The sequence below is a fragment of the Thamnophis elegans genome, chromosome 13 (assembly GCF_009769535.1).
Source record: "Thamnophis elegans isolate rThaEle1 chromosome 13, rThaEle1.pri, whole genome shotgun sequence".
In the NCBI taxonomy this organism is placed as follows: domain Eukaryota; kingdom Metazoa; phylum Chordata; class Lepidosauria; order Squamata; family Colubridae; genus Thamnophis; species Thamnophis elegans.
This window is the reverse complement of record NC_045553.1, coordinates 34,926,998-34,954,576: the sequence shown is the minus strand read 5'-3', so window position 1 is coordinate 34,954,576 and position 27,579 is coordinate 34,926,998. Positions and strand designations below refer to the sequence as shown.

At 45.9% G+C, this 27,579-nt stretch overlaps 1 protein-coding gene across 4 annotated transcripts in view; it reads right to left on the bottom strand.

Moving 5' to 3' along the window:
* Positions 1-3,931: 3,931 nt before the first annotated feature.
* ZMIZ2 (zinc finger MIZ-type containing 2) overlaps positions 3,932-27,579 on the bottom strand; it is a 91,438-nt gene continuing 67,790 nt past the window's right edge. For all 4 annotated transcript variants that reach the window (XM_032228737.1, XM_032228733.1, XM_032228736.1 and 1 more), the window contains exons 9-19: positions 26,893-27,097; positions 25,840-25,981; positions 23,638-23,848; positions 22,521-22,626; positions 20,984-21,141; positions 20,409-20,476; positions 19,646-19,714; positions 16,140-16,387; positions 15,329-15,489; positions 9,353-9,700; positions 3,932-7,266 (exon numbers count right to left, since the gene is read on the bottom strand). In XM_032228737.1, the coding sequence (XP_032084628.1) occupies positions 7,159-7,266; positions 9,353-9,700; positions 15,329-15,489; positions 16,140-16,387; positions 19,646-19,714; positions 20,409-20,476; positions 20,984-21,141; positions 22,521-22,626; positions 23,638-23,848; positions 25,840-25,981; positions 26,893-27,097 (1,824 nt within the window). In that variant the 3' untranslated portion in view covers positions 3,932-7,158. The remainder of the gene's footprint in view (positions 7,267-9,352; positions 9,701-15,328; positions 15,490-16,139; positions 16,388-19,645; positions 19,715-20,408; positions 20,477-20,983; positions 21,142-22,520; positions 22,627-23,637; positions 23,849-25,839; positions 25,982-26,892; positions 27,098-27,579) is intronic.

Below are 27,579 nucleotides of genomic sequence, written 5' to 3'. Positions count from 1 at the left end.
AGCAAGATGGATTTCTTGGGAGAGATTCTAGAATAATCCTTGGGGATTAGACCTTGAGGCCCCACCTGTTCCCTCATCTTCCCCCTTCTTTTGCTGTCCTGTACCTGTCACTGGAAGCTGAGCAAGAGCCATCTGTTCCCCGGGGAACTTTTGGCGCAACTGTCAGACACGCTCAGCCTCCCTGCTATGCAAAGCACGAGCTCCTGATTTAATTCACCCAACAGCTGCCAAGATCGCATTATGCTTCTTAGTTGCAGACCCAGGAAGTACTTCAACTTGATCTCCAGGGAACACTTTTCAAGTGGGGCTGTGTGAAAATTTCAGGAGTGTTCAACCTTCTGTGGCTAAAATAGATTCCTTGAAGCTTTCAGAATGAATTTGAGCTCAGACCAATCTTCAGAACACTTCAGAACACAGGATGGCTATCCAGAAAAACGTCCACACCCTGAACCAGAGTGTTGAAACATCTACTTGCGTTTCCACATTGTGCTAAGCTTTAATGTGATTTGATTTAGCATGCAGTGTGAAAACCGATCATTTTGGTTTCTAAATCATCCTTTAGCACTTAGTATGATGTGCAAATCCTGTCAACTACTGTTTTTATATTAAACTGCCTTGCATTTTTAAAAAATGGATAGAGTGGAATGTCTGAACTCAGCCATTGTCTGAAAGATGCTTTTTCAGGAGGAAACTGGACTTCCTTGTTTTTTCTTTGAAGATGTTTTGCTTCTCATCCTAGAAGCTTCTTCAGCTCTGACAGGATATTTGGGAATGGCAGGAGTTATATTCCTTGCAGACAGCTGGTCATTTGCATCCTTTCAGGTGGCCGTGAAGCACTTGGAGGTTGATCTGAGGGTCACCTGAGTAGTGCTCCTGGTTCCTGTAGTCTGCAATTTCCCCCCCCCTCTGGAAATCCATTCCTACTCCCACACCTGTCAGAGCTGAAGAAGCTTCTTGGATGAAAAGCAAAACATCTTCAAAGAAGAAACAAGAAAGTCCAGTTGCCTCCAGAAGAAGCACCTTTGGGACAGCCATGACCTGGATGATTGAGAATCTCTACAGCGTTTTAGCTATACAATTAGGAATGAACACCCTTTGAATCATGTGGGAATGGATTTTCCAGAGAAAAAACTGCAGACTTCAGGATCCAGGAGCACGACTCAAGTGACCCTGAGGATACAGATCAACCTCCAAGTGCTTCAACGACCCTCTAAAAGGATGCAAATGACCAGCTGTCCAATATCAATCCTTCCATTCCCCACCATCCAGTCAGAGCTGAAGAAGCTTCTTGGATGAAAAGCTAAATGTCTTCAAAAAAACCCAAGAGAGTTCAGTTGCCTGCTGAAAAAGCACGTTTGGGACAACTGTGACCTGGATGACTAGAATAGGGAAATAGGAGCCAAATAGGTTTGTGGGACAGAAGAAATTGAACCTATTTTTTCCATCTGAAGGCAGGAAAAGCAATGGATGGAAACTAGTCAAGGAGCGAACCAATCTAGAATTAAGGCGAGAATATCAGAGAGCTGCTCCAACCTATCGGTAGAACTAAGAAAATATTTCCCGACAGAACAATTAATATGTGGAACAGCTTTCCTCCAGAAGTTGTAGGTGCCCCATTACTGGAGGTTTTCAAGGATAGCCATTTGTCTGAATTGGTATATAGGATCTCCTGCTTGAGCTAGAAGACTTCAGAGTGGTTTGGTCTGTTGCATTGTCCTCTCCAGGAATGTAATTGCTATGCATGGTTATCTTCAGATGTGCTGAATTATGACTCCCATTGGCCATACATGGAGATTCTGAGAATTGTTGCCCAGCACATCCAGAGTACAATTGGGATGGAGGCGGGGTTGAGGGAGGCTGGTTTATGCTTTTATTTCTGCCAGTGAAATGCCATTGGAGGGAATAGCAGGAAGAGAGAGATGTTCAGCCATTCATTAACCTATGTTATTCCTTGTCAGAAGTTTCTGGATGCTGAGAATATGAGAAAATAGTTCTTTATTGTGGGATTTGTTTACATGCCCAATGGGGCATGCATATGTCTGTGTCAACCAGGTAATAAATGAGCCCAATTATATCTCTCCAGAGAAAGAATGAATAAGAATTAAAATCAATGGTAATAAGTGATGGATTATTTTGTGGGTAAAAATGGACCAGTTTCTTTCAGTTTCACTCCCCTCACCCCCTCCCACCATGTCTTCATTTCATTACGGCCCGCTTCAAAATCAAAGGTCAGTTGTGTTCTTCACCTGGAATAACCTTGAGTTAAGCTGAGTTTCAGTTATTTATTATAATCTAGTGAGAAAAGGATGACAACCGTGCAGCAACATTTATACAGACGTTTTTTCTGACAATTCAGAGCTGCCAAAGAAAAAAAATGTATGGCGGTCTTAGGATAAAATTGAGCTCAGGCTTCCTGGTGTGCTGATAAAAGCAAGCACTCCTTCATTAGAAACCCATAATATGTTTATTGGGATGCCCCCTGGGGTGATAGTGGTGATCAGTAGAACAAATACTTGGCAATGCAGAAAGAAAAAAGAGCCTTATTCTGAATAATATATTATAATCTAGTACATTATTAATTGGTGAAAACCAGTAAGCCTACATAATTGCAGGCATGTGATTCCTAGCAATGGTCTTACCTGGATATTGAACTCATGAGCTATGAGTTATCAATCAAAATGACCTCTTCTTGCTTTCACTCATGGTCTGTAAATCAAGAAAAGTGCTGAATGGGGTATTCCTTTGGGCATGCGTTGGTGATAAGGGACGTCTGAAGGGCCTGGGGAGGACATTCAGAATCTGCAGAACTACCTAATTGTAAATTGTAGGGGAATTCTTATCATCCTTAGCATTAATTTTCTACATATCACGAGAGGGAGGCTCAATCAATTTATTTCTAAGACTTGCTATTTTTTTTTAAAGGTGGCATCTTGGCTGTCTCCTTTTCCCAGTAATCTGCATAAGTTCAGTATAAAGGACCTGACATCATTAACATCCCCAGGCAAAATCATCCGGAAGAATGATGTCCTTGCTGACAATTATACATTCTATTGTGCTTCCTATATTTTGTTAGTTTTATGTTGAGTAGATTCTGTTCTGTCTGTCTCACACTTCCTTTTGGAGATTTAATTCTAAGCAATCAAGATCTCTTTAGCCCTTAATGATTTCTCCACTTTGTTTTAAAAGCTTTCCTTGAGCTTTGCGGTAGGTTGTTTTGTAAGCAAGAAGAACTGCCTTTAGTTTATTTTTGTTCCTTCCAAAACTTTTCTTGGGGTACAAAACAAGCGCCTTTCAAATCTCCCTTGTTGGTTAACGCTCCAGGAAAATTTTCATACTGCGTTCCCTTCCCAAAGTTTTGATTTTTGAAATTTCCTCCATTTCCTGGAGACCATCTGGGATTCAGGAATTCCGGTCGTCTATTGCCTGATTTCCCTCTCTCTCTTTTACTTAGAAATAGCCTTGAGTATATTTAACCCTGGACTTTCTCCTAGACTACTAGGAACCTGCAGTCTACCAGACCGGTTGTAATTCCATCTATCCCAACTACTGCCTATAAAAAGTGGCAGAGACATTCCAAAATGTCAGACAAATGCATTTCGCAACCTAATCTGCTGAACTGGAGATGGGGGATCGAACCTTGATATGGGTGCTGCACCAGTGACCCTTCTCCCATTATGCAGGGCACCTTCAGACTCTTCTAACATCCAGCACCAGGACGACTTCAAAGTGTCTGACCGCTGAACTCTGGGACTTGGTCTAGGAATGAGATTCAACTTGCTAAAAGCTCTTCTCTTTTGGAATTGTTCTTTTAACCATTTAGTTGTGTCCGACTCTTGGTGACTTTATAGGCAAGTGTTGTTCATGGGACCTTGTGAAGCACAGCAGCTTTCAGTTGTTGGATGTTCATCTTTGTATCAGATTTGATGTTATCAAGCCAGCAAGTTCTTTGCTTGACTCTTCTTTTTTCACCAACCATTCCTAGCATCATTGCCTTCTTCAATGAATTTGCAGGCATGACATGGCCAAAGTAACTCAGACGTAGCCTTATGATTTTAGCTTAGAGTGATGTGTCTGGTTTAAAACGATTTAACCACCTCTGTTAGTTACTCTGGCCATCCATGGTATACACAATAATTTACACCAGTACTACAGTTCAAAGGCGTCAATTATTCTTCATTCAGTCATTCTTAACTTTTTGGACTACTTCAAAGGAAACCTGTAGGGTAGATTTCCTAGACTTGAAAGGGACAGGAACATGCATGCCCACAGGAAGGCTAGATCCAGATTCAGTCATACCTGAAATTAATAGGAGTTTAGTTAGACATGACCAAAATCTCAGTAATTTTAATAGTTGTCTCTAGCTACATCAAGATCCAGCTCACTAGGCACTGCCATTATAATCACTGGCCCAGTGCCATCAACATGCTTCCTGAGGTTGCAAAAATCTCTAATTGCAGCAGACTTTAGAAATTATTCTGGGGCCATCAAAACTTGGGCTATATATCACTGATTGATGGACTTTCTTTAGTACAAAGGAGGCAGTGCTACTTGTGACATGTTCCCTGCTCTCTTTTTTGGGGGAGAAGTATTGTAACTTTCCGTTCTCCTTGGCATACCAGGACAACTAACACTGCAGTAATTTATTTCCTTGTTGTGCACAAAGTCCTACAACTTAACATAGAGGCTTAACCTGGACATGCATGACAATCCCAGCACCCTATCTGCCTCTGAGATGTCCGCAACCTCTAATTTGGTAGGATAGTAGCTGATTTGGGGTGCTTCATGTAGGGTGATTCTAATAATAGTAATAGGAGAGTGTAGCCGAGTTTCCTTTTCTCCATCACTCAGATTTGAATGAAAATGGGCCAAGGTTTACTGAATTCTAGCACAAACGCCTAGAAGAGATAAGATTCATGTTTTTGCTGGGAACATATAAGAATACCAGGTTCTCTTAAAAGAGGAGAAGCATCGATCAGTTTTAGAGAGGGAGAGATTTTTTAAATAGCTATTTATGGGGGGTGGCACCCTTTCAGCCTCCACCATCTTTTTAACCTTTTAGCATGGCCCCCAAATATTTCTCTGCTTCCAAAGTTGTATCCTCTACAGTGCTTGTATTCTATTGCCCTCAAGGTTAATTTTGCCTCTTGCGACAATGGACCATCTCAAACCACACAAATTATTATAGTTATACCCTAATCAAAATTATGCTCCTAGTCATTCTTTGGTTTCTGTGACATGGTTGCCAATTTCAATATTTTTTGGCCTTGGGTTGGTCATTGACTTCTCTCTTCAAGAAATGAGTTCCTATATTCTAGGAGGAGAAAATAACTCACCGTGTGATCTGCCCTCCCCACCCCCTTTTACTCCTCAAGGCTGCAAGCAATCAAACCTGAAAGTCAACGGCCCACAAAAGATATTTGGTGAGCCCCACCAAAAAGAATCCTTTAATATATAGCAATAATGAAACAAGATACACGAAAGTCAACAGAGCTGTCAGCACTTGGGACTCAGGGATTCCCTGGCTCAGGAAACCTGGCCACAAACAATGGCTTTGATTTTTTCACAGACAGATCACACCTGGGATCTCTTCACCACCATCCCAAGTGCAACCCTTAACCAAAGTAGGTTCCTGGGCAGGATGGAAGGGAAAGGAAGGCCAACACACACACGTATTTTAAAACTTAAGTTTTGGGATTTGTCTCGTTTGCCACTTAACTTTTGGGGGCTCGGGATTAAAATGAGTAAAATCTCAGCATCCAGACTCTGCTTTGGCGGGATCCCCACAGATCAAATGCAAGGGACAAGCCCCGGCTATGGCTAAAAGCATCACGTCTCTGGATGGTGCACTCTGTCTCATGTGGAATGGTCTATATTACAATCTAGGAAGCTTATGCACATTTATACAGAGGACCTTTTGCCCCATGCCTGGGGAGCCCCATGAGACTATACAACAAGTGTGATGAGTTTTTAAAACATTTTCTTTCCCATCCCTCCCACTTTCACTTCCTCCCACCCTCGCTTCTTCTTTTTTGTTTGTTTCTTTTAGTGTTTCTACATTATGTACATTGTTGTGCTTGTAGATGGATCCATCAACTGACGGAGGCGATCTGTCAGGCTATATCTGAGGAACCTTTGGTTCTTTCAGTCAGAGATGCGTTTCTTCACTTTCACAGTCAGCAGGAAGTCACAGGGGAAGATTTCCTAGCTGGAATTTGCCTGGGGTCCTTCTGCGGGGAATAGCCTCCTTTTGAAGAGAGAGACAGCGGGCAGGTTGCTCATCTGAATTTGAGGATGCTCTCACCACGATGCTGGAAACCACATGGGGAACTGCTGCTCTGTCCATATCAAGGCTGTAGAGGATGGACAGGGAGAACTACTGTAGCTCATGGGAAGGAGGGCTCCAGATCCAGGGACAGATAAGAGCAGGCAAGCTTGATCTGCTTTCTCTAGATGTAGCAGAGCTCTGATGTTCCTTGGGATTTGTTCTTTAAAATCCACGAGGAAAGTGGATGAAGTGTTAGGTGTCAGTTTCATTCCATAGCTTCAGATGATCAGGCAGACATACTCATCTCAAGTTATCAAGAATGATGCACATGATGGGAGTTGTCAATTCTAGTCACATTTCCAAAGGCTAACCAGATGCATTTCTTCCTGCCCTGGCTGTAGAGCTATCTTGGGAATATTATTAGAAGCAAGACAATGCCCTCTACCTGATCTGGCCTCAGTAACATGATAAAAAGCCGTTTTTCAGTCCCCATCAACAGCAGCAGCAGCGCCATCTCTCCTGGGCTGGAAGGATTTATCAAAACAAGTAAAACAAGCCTTCCTAGTCTCCCATGGGAGCCCTTTTATAGACAAAAGGCAATCCTAGCAAAAGGAGATGGCTGCCTGGCCAAGGTCCCGCGCACTGATTCACTAGCAGGGCTTCATGGCTACCACCGGGATACAAGGCAAGGTCTCTCTCTTGATGACAGCCTGGGAAGCTACGGGATAAATTGTAAGTGAAAGAGTGTGTGTGTGTGTGTGTGTGTGTGTGTGTGTGAGAGAGAGAGAGAGAGAGAGAGAGAGAGAGAGAGAGAGAGAGAGAGAGAGAGAGAGAAAGAGAGAGAGAGAACATGGCAGGTGGAGCATGATGCCAGGGTTCCATCTGGGGAGGCTTCAATTGTTCTCAAACAAAGAGAGCAGATCATCGTTGCTATTATTGGGAAGGTCGGGGGGGCCCAGGTAGGACAGCAGCTCATCTGGATTTGTCAGCTCAGGAAGAAGCTGAGGACAAGACAGAGATAATCAGGGTTATTTGCTAGCTCTGTGGTGGTAGAACATCACAAACCTGACCAGGTTGCAGGTTCAAAATCATACACAATCAAGAAAAACGATATTGGGGTGGGTGTGGGGGGAAGGACAAGAAAGCCTCAAGCAAGAGACCTGGAGAAAGATTGAGACCATCCCCACAGGGGAAATCTGAGGGTGTCACCTTCTAACGGCCAAGTTGAGGCTCTCTTGCCTTTGCACTTCACCTTAATGGAGACCTGTAATTCTGGGACTGAACCCTCAGCACCAATATAAACAATATTTAAATCCAACTCTTGTTTTTCTGCCTTGACTGTCAGATGTGGGTCTGTCTGCCATTGATAAGTGACAAAGACAATATACGGAACTAGCCAACATGTGGGATGGGACCTCTCTGTGCGGGAGTTCCGCTGAATAATAAGGAAGGCACCTACTATTCTGTATTAGCCTTGTAGCTTCCTGGCTAATTTATCATTGCCATGCGCTAAATAATAATATGTGCTGGAATGCCCTCTTCCAAAGATTACACCCAGTTCTCCCTTTTCTGACCAAAGGTGAAGACGATGGGCTTCCGTTGGACTATTAATAGTATTACCACACCATCATGTTTCCCATCTGGTGACCTTGATGCAAGTCTTGTGTGGATTACTATCTTTTTCATTCTCGTATGTCTGATTTTATTATTTGACTTGCATTTTAAATTGGATGCAATTATATTAAAAGCCTATGGCAGAAAGAAAGGCATAAATATTAACTGTCTTTTTAAATAGGCCGTGGCCTAACCATGGCAATGTTGCCCTGAGTCTGCAGGGAAAGGTCTTTGCACTACCTGCGAGATAAGGTGGGCAAACAAGCCCTTTCTGCTTCCCAAACTAACAAGAACTATTGAATTTTTCAAAGATTTATTTTGTACGTGGGTGTAGCTCAGTGGTGGGTTTCAAAAATTTTTTAAAACCTCTTCTGTAGGTGTGGCTTGCCTTCTGGGAGTAGCTTACTGCCATGTGACTGGGTGGGAGTGGCTTGCCGGCCATGTGACCAGGTGGGAGTGGCTTGCCGGCCATGTGACTGGGTGGGCGTGGCCAACTTGTAAAATGTGATGAAACTCACTTAGCAACACTCTTGCTTAGCAACCAAAATGTTGGCTCAGAAGCTCTGGCATTTGAAGCACGCAAGTCTTAAAACTGTCAAGTTACAAGACCCTTGCACGCCTAACCCTTTAGGGAAAAAAAAAACCCCAAACTTGACAGCTTTAAGACTTGTGGACTTCAACTCCCAGAATTCCTCTCGCTCCTCATCTTGATGATGTGCAGACGGGCAGGGGGAGGCAGCTGGAACCGGTTCTAAACGGCACTGTAGATTTGTGGAACCTCTTCTATAGAAGAGGTTAGAACTGGCAGGAACCCACCCCTGGTGTGGCTCCAGGTGCTAAACAGACCTTGTAGAGACTTAAGTGTATCTCATTCCTTAGTCTGCTCCCCCATGTGGGTCCCAAAGGTGCTTTTTTCAAGAGGCAATTGGACTTTCTTGTTTTTCTTTGAAGACATTTCACTTCTCATCCAAGAAGCTTCTTTAGCTCCCACGGGATGGTAGGGAATGGAAAGATAAAAAGAATGCGAATGCCTGCAAGGAATATAAATCTTTCCATTCTGAGTTCAAGAAGCTTCTTCAAAGAAAAATGAAGTTCCGTTGCCTCTTGAAAAAGCACCTTTGGGACAAACATGACCTGGGTGATGGAGAAACTCGAAAGGGATGTTCCCCCAGGTGGCCAATTTTTGTGGAAGCTTCTAGCCTTCCTAACAAGCCACTAAGATTTACATAGTACCATTCAACAATGAGGGAGCAGAGGAGAATATGCTGGCAAGGCAGCATATTGGGTCCCTTCCCTCCACTTTGTGTGCCTCTTGGGAGACCTTCTGATGTCCAGTTGTCTTGAGGTACATCACACCAGTTGTATTCCTACACATGGGCGCAGCTGGGGGAGGGAGAGGGAATTTGGAGCTTCGGGCATATCCAGAAAAAGAGGGGAAGGTGAGCTTAGGAGGGATAGCCCCATGCTACTTACGTCAAGAGAAGGTTCAGGCCCATCCACAGGCCCAGGTGGCCCTCCCATCCCAGGATTGAAAGGCAGCTCCCCTCCATGTGCTGGGCCTCCAGTGCCTGACTGTCCCGGTGCCTGGCGTGATGGTGGGGGAGGAAGAGAGGGATTCCGATGGTGGAGCTGCTGCTGCTGCTGCTGCTGCTGCTGTTGTTGCTGCTGCTGTTGTTGTTGCTGCTGCTGCTGCTGTTGCTGCTGCTGCTGCTGCTGTTGCTGCTGTTGCTGCTGGCCTGGCTGATTGCCAAGGTTGGGGTTATTTAGGCCCTGTTGCATGGGATTGTGTGAAGAAGGATCCATCCTGTTTGATGGAGGCATCTGCAATTGCAAAAAAAGGAAAGCAAAACTGCTGAGAAACAGGAGGGCGGGCAGAGCTGTTTCTGTGGGGCAGGCCCCTTCACCCCCCAGTGTTCTCCCATCCCACCCTGTGCACCGTCCCAGGAGAGTCCCCCCCCCCCCCGCATGTAGTGCTAAGACAAGTCTTTTGTTGACTTGGTTGGATCTGTACACCAGCCTCAATGATCAACAACGGTGGATTTCCTCTGGGCAGCCTAGTTACATAAAAGTTAAAACGGAAAAAAGTTACAAACAAACAAGGACACATGAGGAGGGCAGGGCCAGAGGGGGGGGTGTCTCTTATCAACCACCCCATTGCGCTGGGCCCCCACTGGGCCTCCAGGCCGAGTCAGGTCTTCAGGCCCTTATGAGAAGACAGGAGGGTTGGGGCCCAGTCAATGGGGGTGGTTGATTGAGTAATAAGAGTCCCCCCCTCCCCACCTCACGTGTTTTAATGTTTGTTTTTAACTTTTTCTGTTTTAGCTTTTAGGTACCTGTGAGCCACCTAAGAGTTACCCTGTGGTAAGATGTGCGGCAAATAAATAAATACAATAAAATAAATAAGGCTCTCTCATCACACAAGCCAAATACAGATAGTTCTTGACTTACAACAGTTTTCTTAGTGACCATTTGAAGTTACAGCGGGACTGAAAAAAGGGACTTTAGACCATTTTTCACACTTATGACCATTGCAGCATCCCCGTAGTTATATGATTTACATTCAGAGGCTTGGCAATTGGTTTTGTATTTATGGCGGGTGCTGTGTCCCCAGGTCATGCGACCAACTTTTATGACCTGACAAGTAAAGTCCATGGGGAAGCCAGGTTCACTTAACAACCATGTTACTAATTTAACAAGTGCATTGGTTCACTTAACAACTGTGGCAAGGAAAGTCATAAAATGTGGCAAAACCCACTTAACAAATTTCTCATTCAGCAACACGTATTTTGGGCTCAATGGTGGTCGTAAGTTGAGGACTATGCTACACATTCTGGCTCAGAGCAAAATAAGCATCCAGCTGTAGACATGTCTTGTGTTAGCCACAAGGATTGAGGCGTATCAACTTTCCTGGTCATCCAGAAAGAAAACATGACCAAAGAAACTAATTCTACTTTATTGTAAGACTACAGCAACCGTATCCAGCAAGTCCGAAGGTGCACATTTCCCATCCTTTTCTAAGTTTCTTCTCTTTATCACTAATCCACTGGGGGGGGGATCCTTCCTCTCTTATCTGTTTTCTAGGCCCATTGTCCCTTCAAGGTCACCCTCACACTCCATTCCATCGTGCAAGTTACCTAAGCTTCTTCAGGATGTTGGGAATCATTCCTGCACTGCAGAGATTTATTTCTGGTTCTGTTGCAGTGCCTTACTCTGACTGGGATATGCTTTCATCCATCACCTTAACAAGGTGCAGACTCACACAAACACACACACAAATAACCCACGTCTAGGAAATGTTTACCTAGCACTTCTTCCAGCATTAAACGGCTTCAGTACTTCTGTCGCCTGAAAGAGGAACTGCCTCACCGTCTTTGGCAGAGGCGCAAAAGACATTTTTTTTTTTGGCAGAAAGCACCTTCCCCTGGAGATAATCCGACGAGGCCCCCCTGCTGATGAAGCAAATAGTCCCCCCCTTTTCTTCCCTTCCTAGCTCAGTGGGCTGCCTGAAATTAAATTCTCCTCAAAATTACACAGAGTAGGCTGAGAAGTGCCAGTCTTTCAAACTTGCTATTCTTAAGGGAATGTTTTTAGCACCAGGCTTCTTTGATGCATTGAATCACACGGAACTTTGGGTGATTTTTGGGGGGGAGTTTTGGCTTGTTTCGATATTCATTTCTCCACCCTGGAATCCCATGCAGAGGAAATCTGCTGGTGACACAATGAGCAGAACTGGCCCCAAGAAAGACACTTTGCGCCATGCAAAATGTGTCTCTCCCACAGTTGTGCATGACAGCATTGGGAATTAGCTGCTTAGTAAGAGCGGAAGTGACACATCACAACAGCCAATGTGCCAATTCTTCAAGTGGTGCTGAGATCCAGTCACGCCCAGCACCCCTGTAGAGCCTCGAGTCTGGATTAGCTCTCAGCCTTAGCTGAGAGTTTTGCTACCCAGCTGATAACTCAATTGGGGCACCCTGCAGAGGGTAAAGTCTAAACCCAATAAATATTTGTCGTTGAATCCTGGGCTTGAGGGGGGCAGAAGGGACAAGATTGTAGCTTGATGATCAAGGCTCACTTTGCAGGCCAATGTTCATGGACTGGAGAGTGGTCCTACTTATAGAATAACACAGGTGGAAGAGAATTTGGAGGTCGTCTAGTCAACCCCCTGCTTAAGCGGGAGACCCTCTACCATTTCAGACAAATGGTTGTCCAATCCCTTCTTAAAAACCTCCAGCATTGCAGCAACCACAATCTCTGAAGGCAGCTTCTGTTCCACTGGTTAATTGTTCTCATTGTCAGGAACCTTAGTTCTTGGTTGGATCGCTCTTTGGTAAGCTTCCAACTGTTACTTCTTGTCCTGCCCTCCGGTGCTTTGGGGAATAGGCTGTCCCGCAGAACAGGTTAAAACTCCATTGACTGGCTGTCAGTCATTGTGGACAATAACTGAGGTGGTGGAGTTTCAGATTTTTTTTGTATTTTCTATGCTCTTGTGACTCTTGTGGAGCCACCTACTGGTAGCTGGCTGGATTTTCTCTCTCCTGTGCAAGGCAGGGCAGGGACTTCGTGATAAGGATGCTGAGAGAGGAAAAATCCTTAGTGCAGAAAAAATGAAGGCTGGGACATTTTCTTCTCTTTGCCATGATGATGCCAGAGCTGGAGGTCAGCTTGATTCAAAGCAGACACAAAAGGCATGAGAGGCTTTCCCCGCATTCATTGCTTTGTACACTAAAAGGAGAGACAAGCCGCTCGGAGAGAAAGAATGTGCCTTGGAGGGGACACTTTTGTAAGGTATTAAAAAGCAAAAGTACAAGTAATCCTCGACTTACAACAGTTCATTTAGTGATAATCAGCACTGGAAAATGTGATTTAGACCAATGTTTCTCAACCTTGGCAACTTGAAGATGTCCGGACTTCAACTCCCAGAATTCCCCAGCCAGCGTCAAGTCAAGTGTGACTTGACAAATGTCTCAGTTAATAACAGAAATGTTGGGTTCACTTGTGATCATAAGTTGAGGATTATCTGTATGTTGGTGTGCTGCGTGCATAACAGTCAACTTCTTTATAGGTGTGGGAAAGGCAAGGGAGTAAGTGATGACACAACATATAACAGAATAATAGAGTTGGAAAGGACCTTGTAGGTCATCTAGTCCAACCTCCTGCCCTACACCATTTCTGACAGTCCAGTCTCTTCTTGAAAGCTTCCACAATTTCTTAAGGCAACTTCTGTTACATGGGTTGATTGTTCTCACTGTCAGAAAATGTCTCCTTATTTCTAGGTTGAATCTCTCCTTGTTCAGTTTCCATCCATTATTCCTTGTCTGGCCATCAGGTGCTTTGGAAAATAGCTTGCCTCCTTCCTCTCTGTGGCAGCCCCTCAAATATTGGAAGACTGCTATCATGTCTCCCCTGGTCCTTCTCTTTACTAGACTAGCCATGCCCAGTTCCTGCAACCATTCATTGTATGTTTTAGCTTCCAGTTCCCTAATCAGCTTAGTTGCTCTTTGTTCTGACCTAGGCTTCCCAACAGCATGAAGCAAACGCCTTGAACCAACAAAAACCCCTTTTACTAATTTACTGTGAACTCTGCTCATTCATATCCAGCAAAGTCTTTTAAGGGAGGATTTACAGCCACAAACTTTATCTGGCTTGGAGAACTGACAGGCTGATATCTTTGCTTCTCATTTATTTCCTCTGGGAAGGGTCATTCATTGTCCAGCTGTGGCCTTACTCCCAAGTCAACCCGTTCTTTAACTGCTCCCTTCGTCTGGCAACTCTGTGCATGCACACACTGGGAACAGGATCCAGTTGTTCGTCTGCCTCACTGATGTCTGACTCTGAAGGCAGCTGATAACTGGCATATGGTTCTGCCCCCCCCCCCCTCTGCCTCCGACACACAGCCCTCATCAGAGGCTTCCCCAGACTCTGGAACTGGCCCAGGTTCCTCCCCAACCTCCTCACTGTCCGAATCTGCTGCCAGCTGCTGGTGGGCCACAACACTCTTCTCTGCACTTTTTCTAGAGTCTCAACATCTCTTTTATAGTGTGGTGACCAAAACTGGATGCAGTATTCTAGGTGAGGTCTAAGGCTTTATAGAGTGGTATTAGGACCTGCCTTGATCTTGATTGTATTCCTATGTTATGTTGTGTTACTGCTGTGCAAATGACACTTAGGTGACTGATGCAAATTAAGCAGCTTGCATCACCTGCGTGATGACATCATGGCCCTAATGAATGATATCACTGAAGCTTCTAATAAACACCACTTCCTGTCACAATGACATATGAGTTTTTGATTAGATGGACCAATAATCTATCCCAGCCTGGCTCTTCCTCTCTTTTTTTGTATACAGCTCTTTTCTCAGATTATAGTAAAGTCAGTTTCACCAAAATAACATTTATAGGAAAGGGGGAAATGTCTCACTAGTCTCTTTTAGTTGCTTAAACACCAAACCTTTAGTATTAATTCTTCATCTCCTCCTGACATATCTATTTTGAATCCACTTTGACAAGTGCAGCTGCTTGGTGTCTGCGAACTCAGCAGCTGTTTTCTCAGGACTTCTCCAGATGTTGGACTACAATTCCCATGAATGGCCATGCTTGGGGATAAGATGGGTGGTACAAACCAATATACATTTCAAGGATCTGAGGTTAAGGACAGATATTCTGCAGAGTGAAGACTACGGAAGAAGCTTAGAACTCAAATGAGATGCTCTTGCTACAAAAGTGGATCGGAATAAGATATTGTGTTTTCTTTCTTTCTCTTTGTTTTTAAGTGCCTCGCATAGCAGAGCAAGCTGTCTGATCATCCCTGCCTTGCTGACTCCCGAGAGAATGCTTTCTGTGGATGTTCTCTTGAGGATTCTCCTCGTAAGGCTGGGGAAAAGCCTGTACCGTCATAGGGGAGAAAGAGGCCATTTGTTCAGCTGCCTTTACAAGGCCTCCTGGCAGCTGGTGCGGAAAATCACCCAAAGAATACAGTCCTGTTCCTGTATTCACACGCTGCCGATAAATGCATGATGGGAGTTTTATGAAAATTGCCACTTCATAGCCAGAAGCTATAGAAATGGGAGGGCTTGCCAAGTAACTGATCGTGATGTTGCTTGTGAGGTTTTTATGAAGAGTTTTTAAATGGGTCAGGAGAAAACCTCCACAGAGCATCGTTTGCTGCCCAACTTCCCAGATTTAAGACACTGCCACAAAATCTTTCAAGGATCTGCAATGTAAATTCTGGAAGCTATGGAATCTTATCAAAATCCAATGCTAGGACTGTTGCCTATCATGAAGAGGAAATGGGAGAGGAATTTTATGTACCTGTTCAAGAAGACCAAGAGGAACTGTCCATTACAAAGTGAAGATCCCAGGAGGAAGAACAGTTGTAGACCGGTTACCCCCCATAGCCCATTTACAAGGACCATTTCCCAATATTTTTCAGGAAGAACGTCTCACTGACCTGTCCAGGAATGGAAGTTGGCTTTTCGGGGGTCAGCAGGCTGCCCGGAATGTCAGATTGGTAGGAGATGGGAGGAGGCCCAGGGTTGAATTCATTTAACGTCGGGGTGCCGGGGTTCACAGTGGGGAATGAATCTGAGTAAGTTCCAGAAAAGGTTGAATCTGAAAGAACAAATAGTAGTAGTCAGGGAGGAAAGTTATCTTTCAGAAAAGGCTTGTACATATATATGAATGTTGTGAATGAAAGTTAGTTCTAACCCCATGTAAGGTAAACTAGGGAGGTAAGTAGGGCAGGGACCAAGCAAGTCATCATATCAATAGAATTCATACTAATCCCCTGCAATGGTTAAGCAGCAATTATGGGTATATCTTGTTTCTTGATAACACAAATGTAACACTTGTGCCTTTTAATGGTGATCATGCACCATACACAAAGTAGATCCATGAGATCCCAGTGAGGTCTAAAGGAAGGCTCTCTCTCTCTCTCTCTCTCTCTCTCTCTTGGAGGAGAAGACTATATCCCTCTCTAGAGCCATGGTGGCGCAGTAGTTAGAGTCCAGTATTGCAGGCAAACTCTGCCATAGCCAGTTCGATCCTGACTGGCTCAAGGTTGACTCAGCCTTCCAACCTTCTGAGGTGAGTAAAATGAGGACCCAGATTGTTGGGGGCAATAGGCTGACTCTGTAAACCACTTAGAGAAGGCTATAAAAGAACTATGAAGCGGTATATAAGTCTAAGTGCTACTGCTGTCCCTCAAGATCTGGGTCTTTCCCCCTCTTCCCCCCCCCCCAAGGACTCAGAGGCTGACTCACTTTGGTTGGTGTAATCGTTGGTGCCACCACCAGCAGAAGAGGACTGCAAAGATCCAAATGGTGAGGGACCCGGTCCCAGAGCTGCGATCATCTCCATGACGCTGGGCATCACCATGTGGGTGGGGCTCATGGTGCGGCAACGCTTCAGCACAGGCCCATCCTGTTCCTCCTTGATGTGGATGTCAGGTTTGATTGGGACCGGCTTCCAGCTGCACGTCGGGTCGATGGTGATCTCTTCATATTCGGAGCTGGGTAAATGGGATGTTTGCACATGACACTCGACCCTGCCCCCCCCCCCACACGATGGATTTATACAACCACCCAGTTATTCACATGTCATAAAGCATGCTGGGATGAGCACGGGGTTCGGCTCAATGACTCACATGGCCTCCTCCAACCCTAGAATTTTAGGCCTCTACAAGGGCTTCTTGATCGTGAGACCTTGAACTGCCCACAAGACACACTAGGTGGGATCCTTCATTATTTCGGCTATTTGAGGTCATTGTCCCAGCCCAAAAGGATGAAAAGGGAAAATAGAAAAGGAAAACAAATAAACAATCCCAAAGGGCTCTTAAGAAAGAAAATCTCTAGATGGCTTTGAGCTGATGTCTAACTTCTGCAAACCAGTGGTAAAAAGGCCTCACAAAGATTTAGGGGTTGATGTTGAGGGGCTTCCAGCTTACATTTCTGGGGCTACATGGATAAGTTGCCCCTGTTCTTAGCAATGTTGTTTTGCTCACCAAGAGACATTATTTCATTTGGAAAAACACACTGCAGAATACAGTGCCCTGCTTGTTCTATTCTTCATTGAAAAAGAATGTAAGCTGATTGCATTATTAGGCAAAGAATGGCTCCTAGGAGTGCTACTGTTACTCCACCCATGGAACAAGCTCTAGTGCAGTGATGGCGAACCTGTGGCACGTGGACCCATTTGTCAGGGCACCTGGGGTGCTGCTCTGTCAGCTGGCCAGCGCGAGCATGAGTTCACCCTTTTTAAAAGCCATTTTTCGCCCTCCCCTGACTCCAGAGGCTTTATGGGAGCCTGGGGAGGGCGAAAAGAGCCTCCCCTCCCCCCGGAGGCTCTCCGGAGGCTTCATGAGCTTCCCTGAAGCCTCTGGAGCGCAAAAAACCAGCCCTACGGGCAAACCGGACTTCCAGTTTGCTCGGAGGGTCGTTCTGATTGCTCCGGAGGCTTCAGGGAAGCCTCCTGAAGGTCCCTGAAGCCTCCGGAGAGCTTCTGGGGGACTGTTTTTGCCCCCCCCCCCGGCTCCTATAAAGCCTCTGGTGCCTGGGGAGGGTGAAAAAAGCATGCAAAAAAATAGGGGTCGTGCCTGTAGTGCACGCATGCGCATTGGGGGGGTTGCACATTGCATTATGGGTGCGGCACGCCCGCACACGGCACCACCACCACCCCGCTCCTCCCACTTATGGCATGCAAGCCAAAAAAGGTTTGCCATCGCTGCTCTAGTGTGTTCCATGGGGCGGCCATCAGATGGACTTCCTTGGAGAAGCGTTTCTTTCTACCAGCACTGTTCTAAAAAACAGAAGCCTGACAATATTATGGGAATTCAAAGGAGGAACTGTGACTCTAGGGGAAATAAGGGAGCCAGCAGCATGGAGGATGGAATATTATGCTGCAATGGAAAGATCTGATTTCTCTTTGAGCTTAGCCTCCCCTCCTCAAGTCCTTCAGAGTAGTCCAAATACGATGCAACCCATTGTATGGATAAGTACAGGTAGTCCTCAACTCACAACGGTTCGTTTAGCGCCAGCTTAAAATTATGACATTGGAAAAAGTGACTTCTTGTCCCAGCATCCTCATGGCCGCATGATTAAAATCTGGGCAGTGGTTGACTGGTAATCACAAATAATCACCATTCATCACTTTCCCAGATGGCCTCTTACAAGCAAAGTCAATGGAGGGAAGCCAGGTTTGCTTTAACAATCACATGATTTGATTACCAACTACAGTCATTTGCTTAACAATCACAGCCAAAAAAAAAAGATTCTAAAATCAGGCATGATTCATGTAACAACTGCTTTGTTTAGCAATGGAAATTCTAGTCTCCCACTTTGGTTGTTAAGTCCAAGACTACCTGTATTACCAAGGTAGGTGAGTTCAGTGCTGATCACAGCTGACGTGCTAAGTAGCACTCAAGCACCTGAATGAAAAGGAGGGCATCCCTCAGTTAACTGATTGTGCAATTGGCTGCTTGCCAATCCCAGTTCCAGGCACAATGGGATGCAAAGGAGCTTTTCCAGGCTACAGTCTTCAGAGGAAGGACAACCACTTCCCAAACAGTCTGCTTTAACTGTAGCCTGGCCATCTCTTTTTTGGACTGATGCAATGCAACATTCAGAGAGCAGTCAGAGTCTTCGCTTGGACTCCTGCAATTCTCAAACAGCTTGCAAATACCGAGGTCTCCCCAATGATGTTTGTCCTTGCTAAAGCCGTGGAAGGGAATCATACACAAAGATAGGAGGCTGCCTTTCCTTGGAGCCTTCTCTGGCTGTATCTCGTCCCTTCTCCTTCATGCAGAGCAATGCAGTCTTTTGTTCAGCTAGGGGTGGGGGGAGGGAAGGAACAGGAGGCCCTCAAATGATGGGAAGGAAGTCTTGCGTGTTAGATGCACTTGCTATGCATTCCTGGACAACCCCGGTTGGGGAAAGAGAAGCTGGCTAGCATCTGGCTAAATACTCTTGATTGAAAACAGGGAAGTGGAAGAACATTAGTATAACCAACCAGCCCCCAAGGATTGAAGAGTTACCCTCTTAAAGAGTGTCGATTGGATTATGTTTAACTGCCAGTTTCTTGGGGTAGCTCACAGAGAATGGGGTGTGTGAGGTGGGGGAAGAGACAGGAAAAGATGTGGAAGGAGGCCAAGTGAAGGAAAGCAAATACTTGAATAGGGTGCAGCTAGTTCAGATGTGGTTCAGCTACCATGCAGACAAGAAGGGAGAGTTGGGGGTTTGTGTCTAATTCAGATCTGCTCAAAGGGACCGTTTGCGATGGCATCTCCCTCAACTTTGCTATGAGGATGACCAGCATTTCCTTCAAGGCACAAAAAGCAGCTGCATAGTGACCCCTCCCCCTCCAGGAACTCATAATAACCTCACAACAACCTTGTGAAGGTGTCTTGCTGCTCTAGGGAATCCCAGGCAGGGATCTGAACCCCGTTTGACCTCTGTTATGGGTTGAGAGTGGCACTTGACCTTCTTCTCAAAGGCCTTCTTTCTAACATCGGCTGGTCTACCTCCTTCTGACCAATCCCATCTCCAGAACAACTGATTACCCTTCAGAGATTCTATTTCTCTCCTAAAATCTTAGGTTTCAACTAATCTCAAACATCACAGTGAAAGAAACACCTATGAGTTAGGGTGGATGGGTTATAGCCCTTGCCTGCCCCCTGGTGGCCATAAAACAGCATCACCATACCTGTCCAATCCCATTTCTTTTTACTCTTTCACAAGAGTGGAAAAAAAATCAGCAAATCCAAGAAACTTACTTTTGAATGTAAATCAGGATTCCCAACATGTACTGGTCCACTTCAAGCCCTTCCAACAAGGCTGTTTTACTGAATGAAAGAAGAAGAAATAAGAGGGGTGGGAGTAACCATATGCAATGCTCTGACAGGCTGCAGCTGCAAAATTTCAAAGCATAAACCTTACAGAGGAGGGAGGTGTGGGTGGGTGCAACTTTTGGCTGTGGAAGTTTTTAAAGGCAAAAACAGAACAATAACTGAGTATATAGTCAGACAGACACCTGATTATAATTGTAAAAAGGGCAAGGATCTTGGACAGACTCTTATCCCCTCGGGACTTTGTCGGGAGGTAGAGCCCAGCCCAAGAATTAATGCTGGGCCTTGGTGTTTCTGTCAGTCAACTGCCAACCTTAAAGTGTTCTGTTTTGTCGGCAGCTCTTGACTTCAGCCCAGTAGACAGCCGTGCCACTGAAGAGGAATGGAAGAACTATTGCTTTTAGATCTTGTTTTAAGAAGTGTCCACCCCAGACTGGCCACAATAAACAGCTACAGAAAAAAATCCACAGCATTTCCTCCCAACCTTGGGAACCTTAAGATGTGTGGGCTTCAACTCCCGGAATTCCCTAGCTGACATTGAAGTCCACGCATCTTAAAGTTCCCAAGGTTGGGAAAAACTAGTCCAGAGGTTTTCTCTTGTATGCTGCTTTCCTAACGAAAGTCCTTTCTTGGATTTAATATCCCAAATGTCTTTGTTTTTGCCACAGCTGCCTCCGATATAGATGCTCACTTGCAAACAGGACATCTCCACGTTCCCCTTTCACAATTTAGCTGCAGATAGGATTCCAAGTCGAAGCACTGTGGAGAGAAAGAAAGCAGGACTCCATTGGGCAAAAGGCATTAGAAAACAACTCCAAAGGCTTTGGTTTGGTTTGGTTTGGTTTATTGGATTTATATTCCACCCTTCTCCCAAGGACTCAGGGCGGCGTACAACATTAAAAAAACACATATCACAAAAGTTTAAAAAAATTAAATAGAATATCCAAAACAAACCCAATTAAGATTAACAATAACATTTTTAAAAACAAATTCGATTAAAATTAACAATAATCAATAATTTGTTTTGTTTTGTTCAGGCCACTGTCCAATTTCAGGAAAGGACCCTAACCCTAACCCAACCTGTACTGGATCCCTTGAAAGCTTCCCCTTCCACAAGAACCAATGATTGGGGTTTTCTCCCTCTCTTCCTTCAACCGCCCATCTCCTTTTTTTTGGGCAGTTCATCATTCTTACTGCAGGTCTCTGATCCTACCCTTCTCTGTTGGCCAGAGGGTAGCAAGACTTCGGAGCTGATCAGAGACTCACCTGTATGTGCCTGCAGTCATGACCCCTGGCGGGAAGCTGGATTCTCCGAAAAGTAATGGGGCACTTCAGAGACACCTTAATGGCCGTCTGCTCCACACCATCTTCACCATTTGGACCCGGAGTCCCGGGGATTGTGCCGCTGCTGAAGTTCCTTTTGACTAAGGATGGAAAGCGGAAAACGAGGTGTCAATGCAGACCAAATGGACCAAGAGCAAATCTGAAAGACCACTGGGACTTTTTATGATGTCACTTTTCTGCTTCTATGTTTCTACGCAACTCAGTGGGCTGGGAGCGGTGATGGCCAGCAGAGTTGGGAAAGGGTTGAAATCAGGACACGGGAGGCCTTTTCTTATTCCTTTGAAAGCCAAAGTTTTGGCTTTTCCCACCTCTACAAATTGCCCATGCTCTAACCCAGTGATGGCTAACCTTTTTGTTAGGTTAGCCATCATGGGGGGGGGGGAGCTGTGCGTGTGTGCACCCTCCCTCCCGCACATGCTTGCATGACCCCTCGCGCACGTGCACGCGCGCCCCCCCCGTTCTCACCCCACTTTTGGTGTGCAACGGCATGGCGGACCTGCTTTTTGCCCTCCCCAGGCTCCGGAAGCTTTCTAGGTGCCTGGGGAGGGAGAAAATGGCCTCCCCCCGCCCCCAGAAGCCCTCTGAGGCCACAAATGGCCCATTTTCCAACTTCCAGTTTGCATGTTGGGCTGTTTTTTACCCTCTGGAGGCTTCAGGAGGCTTCACTGAAGCCTCTGGAGGACAAAAAAAACGCCTCAAAAACAGCCGGCTGAAATCAGTTGGCCAGCAGGCGCAGGTGCGCTGGAGCTGACAGGGCAACTCCTCGCGTGCCCTCAGAAATGGCTCTGCATGCCACAGGTTCACAATCACGGGTCTAACCTGACACACAGTATTCCAACCTCAGCTAACAATAGTAAGAGATTCCCTGACCCATCTGATAATGTGGCCCTCCTTACAGGTAGCCTTTGACTTGCAGACATTTATTCAAAGTTAGGAAGTGCTGAAAAATGTTATTTATGACTGGTCCTCACACTTGCAATCGTCATAGTGTCCCTGTGATCACATTATCAAAATTTGGACACTTGGCTACCAGTAGGTATTTACGATGGTTGCAGCATCCCAGGGTCATGCTCTCCATTTGTGACTTCCCCAGGCAAGCAAAGTCAATGTGGGAAGTCAGATTTGCTTAGCAGCTCGGTGAAGTCTGGGAATTGAAGTGTACTGGTTTTAAAGTTGTCAGGTTAGACACCCCTGCTCTACACTCTCCAGTCTGGGCTTCAGAACAGCCTTTTCCAATCCAGCGCATTCTCATTGGGCCTTCCCTGACTTAAGGGAAGCATGGAGATTTCCCACCCTTCTCCTCCTGAGCTATACATTTGTGCCACGCATCTCTGATCCCAGCCCAATGGAACTCTGCAGGAATTCTGCTGGTGGCTTTGACTCTCCTGGGCCAGGCAGTTCTGTCTCTTTGGCCAGACTTTAGAAGTGGGGAAAGATGCCGAAGAGCAGAGATACTCACTTTTGGTGATGCAGTGCTCAGCCGGCAGCAGCCTCTTCTTGATCAAGCCTTGCAAGACGGACCGGACCGAAGGCCTGTGCACCAATTGCAGGACAAAAAGGTGGGACTAAAAGAAAGAAGAGAAGTCACCAGGGCTAAGCACCCTCACCGTTTGTATTGCATGACAAAGCAGTGTCAGATGTGCCATCTTCGGCATGTCTTGCTTCCCGCCATAAAACAGAGGGAGGAGGGAAGTAAGGAGGAAGGGATGACAGGGTGGCAGGAACCAGAGGTGTCAATCTGGAATGACCTGGCTGATCAAGGATGGAGCTATGAGAGCGGAATGCAAAACTCTACCAAAGAGGTGCCAAACTCCAAAGCTGTTTCCAAAACATTGGAGAAATACAATTGGACGTTGATGGACTGGTCAAGGGGGGGAGGGCCAGGGAGATGGGAAAAGGGTGGGCTTTGCATGACAATATCATCAGATTCAGCTTTGCTTATGCTGTAGCTGCTTGACTATGTTGAACCCTTCACTTCAACGAAATGGGAGTTTGAAGGTCTTTCCTAAATGTCCAAGTTGGGACAAGCCTGACACACAGACAAAAAGGCCCTTCTGAACAAAGAGAAGTGGGTATTTGAACCCCGGGATCAATCAATGAAAATAGTAATGAAAAGCTGCTCCACAAGGAAATGGTATCATGTGTAACGCACAACCCACTTGTGAATTTGCTGCTGCAAGGAATGACAAAGGTAACACAAGTTGGCTTAAAATAGAGGAAACATCCCCTTTATCCTGGACTTCCTGCACTTGTGTGGACTTAAGAGGCAGAATGCATCCGGCCAAGAGAAGGCCCTGATCTGGGGCCCTCTGAGTATGCTGGGACTGCAGTCCTGTAGAATTCTGTATCCTAAAGGAATTTGAGAGTAGCCGTTTCCACCTACACAACAGACCTCAAATTGGAAAAAGCCGATACAGGAATTTGGGGAATTAGGACAAACAGCAATGGAGAACCAGATGGCCACCTGTTACGAGGCAGCCTGGAGTATCAATACCCATCACAGCAAAACAGAGGCTCGGAGAAGCTGCCGTCTTCACTCTAACGACCAGCCCCAAACAAACAGAAGTTGAACTTACACAGCAGCAAGCCGTGACTGTGATCTGGATGGTGTTCCTGCCGGGCTGGCAGACCTGCTTTAGGTAGAGGGGTTTGTGTGAAGTCTTGTTGTCTCCCCGCTCGATGGTCAGAGGGGTGGCATTCACGCTGACCTGGACTGAGGCTGGCCAGTTGGTGTTCATTTGTCGGTCCTCGTGATGGTAGCATTTAAACTGCAGCTCTAAGTCAGGCCTGAGAAGCAGAGAGGAACCACAAAATGCCTTTCTAAAGAAAATACTCATGGTGCCTCGGAGAAGGCATGGAGACCCTGGGATAAGAACTTTACAATGGGGGGAAACTCTGGTATGGTCTCTCGTCCCATCTCTTTTGGCCATGAATCTGTGGTCCTCAATTCCTGCTGAGAACTGTGTTGCTGGGGCGCAATTTGAGTTTGAGTTTATTTATATGCCGCCCTTTTCCCTGGGGGGACTCAGGGCAGCTCACAACCCAAGGGGGAGGGGGAGACAAACTTTTAACATATAAGACAATACATAATTAAAAAAACACAACATTCATACCATTCGGGCGGGTTACAATCTTAGCCCCAGGCCTGACGGGATAGCCAGATTCTGAGGGCTGTGCGGAAGGTCTGTAGGGTGGTGAGGGTACGAATCTCCATGGGGAGATCGTTCCATAGGGTCGGAGCTGCCACCGAGAAGGCTCTCCTCCGCGTAGTTGCCAGTCGGCATTGACCAGCAGATGGAACTCGGAGGAGGCCTAATTGATGAGATCTAATAGGTCGCGTGGAGGTAATTGGCAGTAGGCGGTCTCTCAAGTACCCAGATCCACTACCATGTAGGGCTTTATGGGTGACAAGTAGCACCTTGAAGCGCACCCGGAGATCGACAGGTAGCCAGTGCAGCTCGCGGAGGATAGGTGTTATGTGGGTGAACCGAGGTGCACCCACAATCGCTCGCGCGGCCGCATTCTGGACTAGCTGAAGTCGCCGAATGCTCTTCAAGAGCAGCCCCATGTAGAGCACATTGCAGTACTCCAGCCTAGAGGTCACAAGGGCACGAGTGACTGTTGTGAGAGCCTCCCGGTTCAGGTAGGGGCGCAACTGGTGCACCAGGCGAACCTGGGCAAATGTCCCCCTGGTCACAGCTGACAAGTGGTGTTCAAAAGTCAGCTGTGGGTCCAGGAGGACTCCCAAGTTGCGGACCCAACAGCCCTAGAGAAGAACACTGCCAAAAGCGATGGGTGCTGAGAACTGCAGTGGCTCAACAGCAGAGTTCCTCAACCCTATTGTAGAGTTCTCCCTGGGAATGCATGGCAATTGCTGAGAATTCTGGGAGTTGGACTCCTCCCACCTTTAATTTGCCAGTGGTGGGAAACACTTCCCTAAAGAGACAGGGAAAACGTTGTTTTTCCCAGCTAAGGGAAGTTCCTCCTTCATCGGTTAAGATGTATGAAAATGGACAGGACATAAATTCAACAAATAAACTGAAATGAAGCCGTTAACAACTAGCTGATAGCTACTGCTGTTTTCCCTTCGATTCGCTACTGCTTTTCATCCACTGTTTCTCAGCTGTCAAAGCAAATCCTTGAATAACCTCACTTGCATTATTGGTTTTTTTTCCCCTCCAGAATATTTTCATCTCTTCCCAGAACTTTCATCTATCTGGGAAAGAGCATCTAACGGAGTTCAAATGATTGCCAGGTACAGCCCAGAGACTCAGAATAAAGCAGAACCTGTTGCTGCTTTTTGCAAAAACAGCCAATTAAAATGTTCCACCTAAAGGTGAACTGGATGATTCTCAGAGTTCTCCTGAAAGAAGATATGGACCAACGCTGTAGAAACAACAGGGGGGGGGAAATGTGCTACTGTACAGAAAGGTGGACTTGAGATCATAAATAGGTCCCGTTCAAAGAACCTTTTGTGGTTTTTCAGAACTGTTGACGTTAGGAGGCAAATAACACAGTTCAGAGCTTTGCTCTTTTGCATTGTTCCAATGTGGGCTCAAAAGCAATGAATGGAGTAAGTTCTAGCTTATCCCCTGCTCCCAGCTCACCACTAAAAAAAAGAACCATGCAGTATTCTGGATTCGGCTTTCGACTATCTTTCAAAAGCTGCCTATTACTTAACGATCAGGGCGGCAGAAGCCAATTCTAGGTTAGAGAAGGAACAAGGTGATACGTTTACTTAATAGCATGGACTTAGGGAAATCATCACAGGGTCTCACCTGAGCATCAGGGTCTTGTAAACAGAGTCCCGGAGCTGGAAGACGTGGTTGCTGACCGCCAAGTTGTGCTGGAGACGGAAAGGCTCCAACACTACACCATCCCTTACAGGGAAGGTCAAACGCAACTCATCGCAAGGGTTTCCTGGTGGGACAAGAAAAGAGAGTGGGCTGATCATGAGCGGGAGGTGCACAGCCATAGGTGCAGGGATGATATGGGGCAGAGGAGCCAAGGCAGGCGTGGAGGGAGCCAGGCTGACCCAGCAACAGGGGACGTAGTAAGAGATTGGCTGGGCCGTGGGGCATGGCAAGGGGCAGCCAGGTGTGAAAGTGCCGCAGGTGGGGTGAAGAACGGGCCTGGCTTCTGCCGTGACCCCACCAGGGCTGTCGTTTCCTTTCCTCCCCCTAATCCTGTTGAATTCTGCAAGCATTTGGGAAACGGATTTTGGCATTCGCTCTCCTTTCTATTCCCACTGCAAGTTAAGGAAGTCCCTCAAGATTTTCCCCCTCCCCCAGCATCAAACTGCCATTCCTTAACTGCCACGGAACACGCCTCGCCCCCAAAATTCCATTGCTCTGCAAGTGGTCCCAAATTCAAATCTTGGTCCAGAGAGCCCAGCCAATATGTAGAATCCAGAGGGGAAATTTCTCTCCAGGACTCAACCATTTTGAGTTGAGGGGTGCATTGTACAGACACACCTGTGTGAACTGGGTGCCTCGTTTTTCAAATATCTTTTGTGGAAAGGTGCCTTGCTCCTTAAAAAAATAATGAGGGAGACATCCTGAATGATTTTTTTCTTGCTAAAAAAAAAATGTGTGTTTTGCAAAACGGAAGTGGTACAGTCAAGAAAAGCTTTGCCACTTGAACGTTGGTTTTCTTATCTTATTGTGTGCTACCCCACGTTTCACAACTGAGATGATCTACAAATATTGTAAATGGAGTAAATCAATTAACCAGTGAATTGTCATTACTAAATGATGTCTCATACCCTCTTTAGCTGGGAGAACCCATAAACCAGCCAGGTTGGAAGGGCTTTCTCAGCGTCTAAGACTTACCAGATGGAGAAGGATGCAAAGAACCCATGTTGGGAGATGGAGAAGGATGCAGAGAATTCATATTAGGTTTGATGTCTGGAAGGAATGGTGACTTCACATCCTGTCCTGGGGACATGTAGGGAGGGATATTACTTCCAGGGGTCATTGGAGGTGTGGGGTTACCAGGTAAAGGAGAGCTTGGATAACCAGGCATAGATCTTCCCGGCTAAAAAGAGAACAGAATTATAACTCAGACGTTATCAACTCTTATGAAGCTTCAGCCCATTTTCTAGTAAAAATAATCCCAAAACTTTACACAGTGGAGTTCAAGTTGAAAGTCCTCTGAATATTGAACCAGGAAAAAGAGGGCTGCCTTTACATTTTACTGAGTGCATATTTTCCAAACTAACATCCTTGAGATGAGCTCATGGATACAAAAGGAGTGGGGGAAAATCGGCAGGACCGGCAAGACATTTGTTGTTAAGTAACACAGTTGGTAAGTGAATCTGGCTTCACCTTTCTCATTGTAAATTTGAAGAGTCGCTAAATGAACTGTTGTAAGTCGAGGACTACATGCACTTAGAATTATGCAATAGGAAGAATTATAGGAAAACTGTTTAAAGCAAGGGGGGGGGGGTCCAACCTTGACAACTTTAAGACTTGTGGGCTTCAGCTCCCAAAATTCCCTAGCCAGGAGTTGAAGTCCAC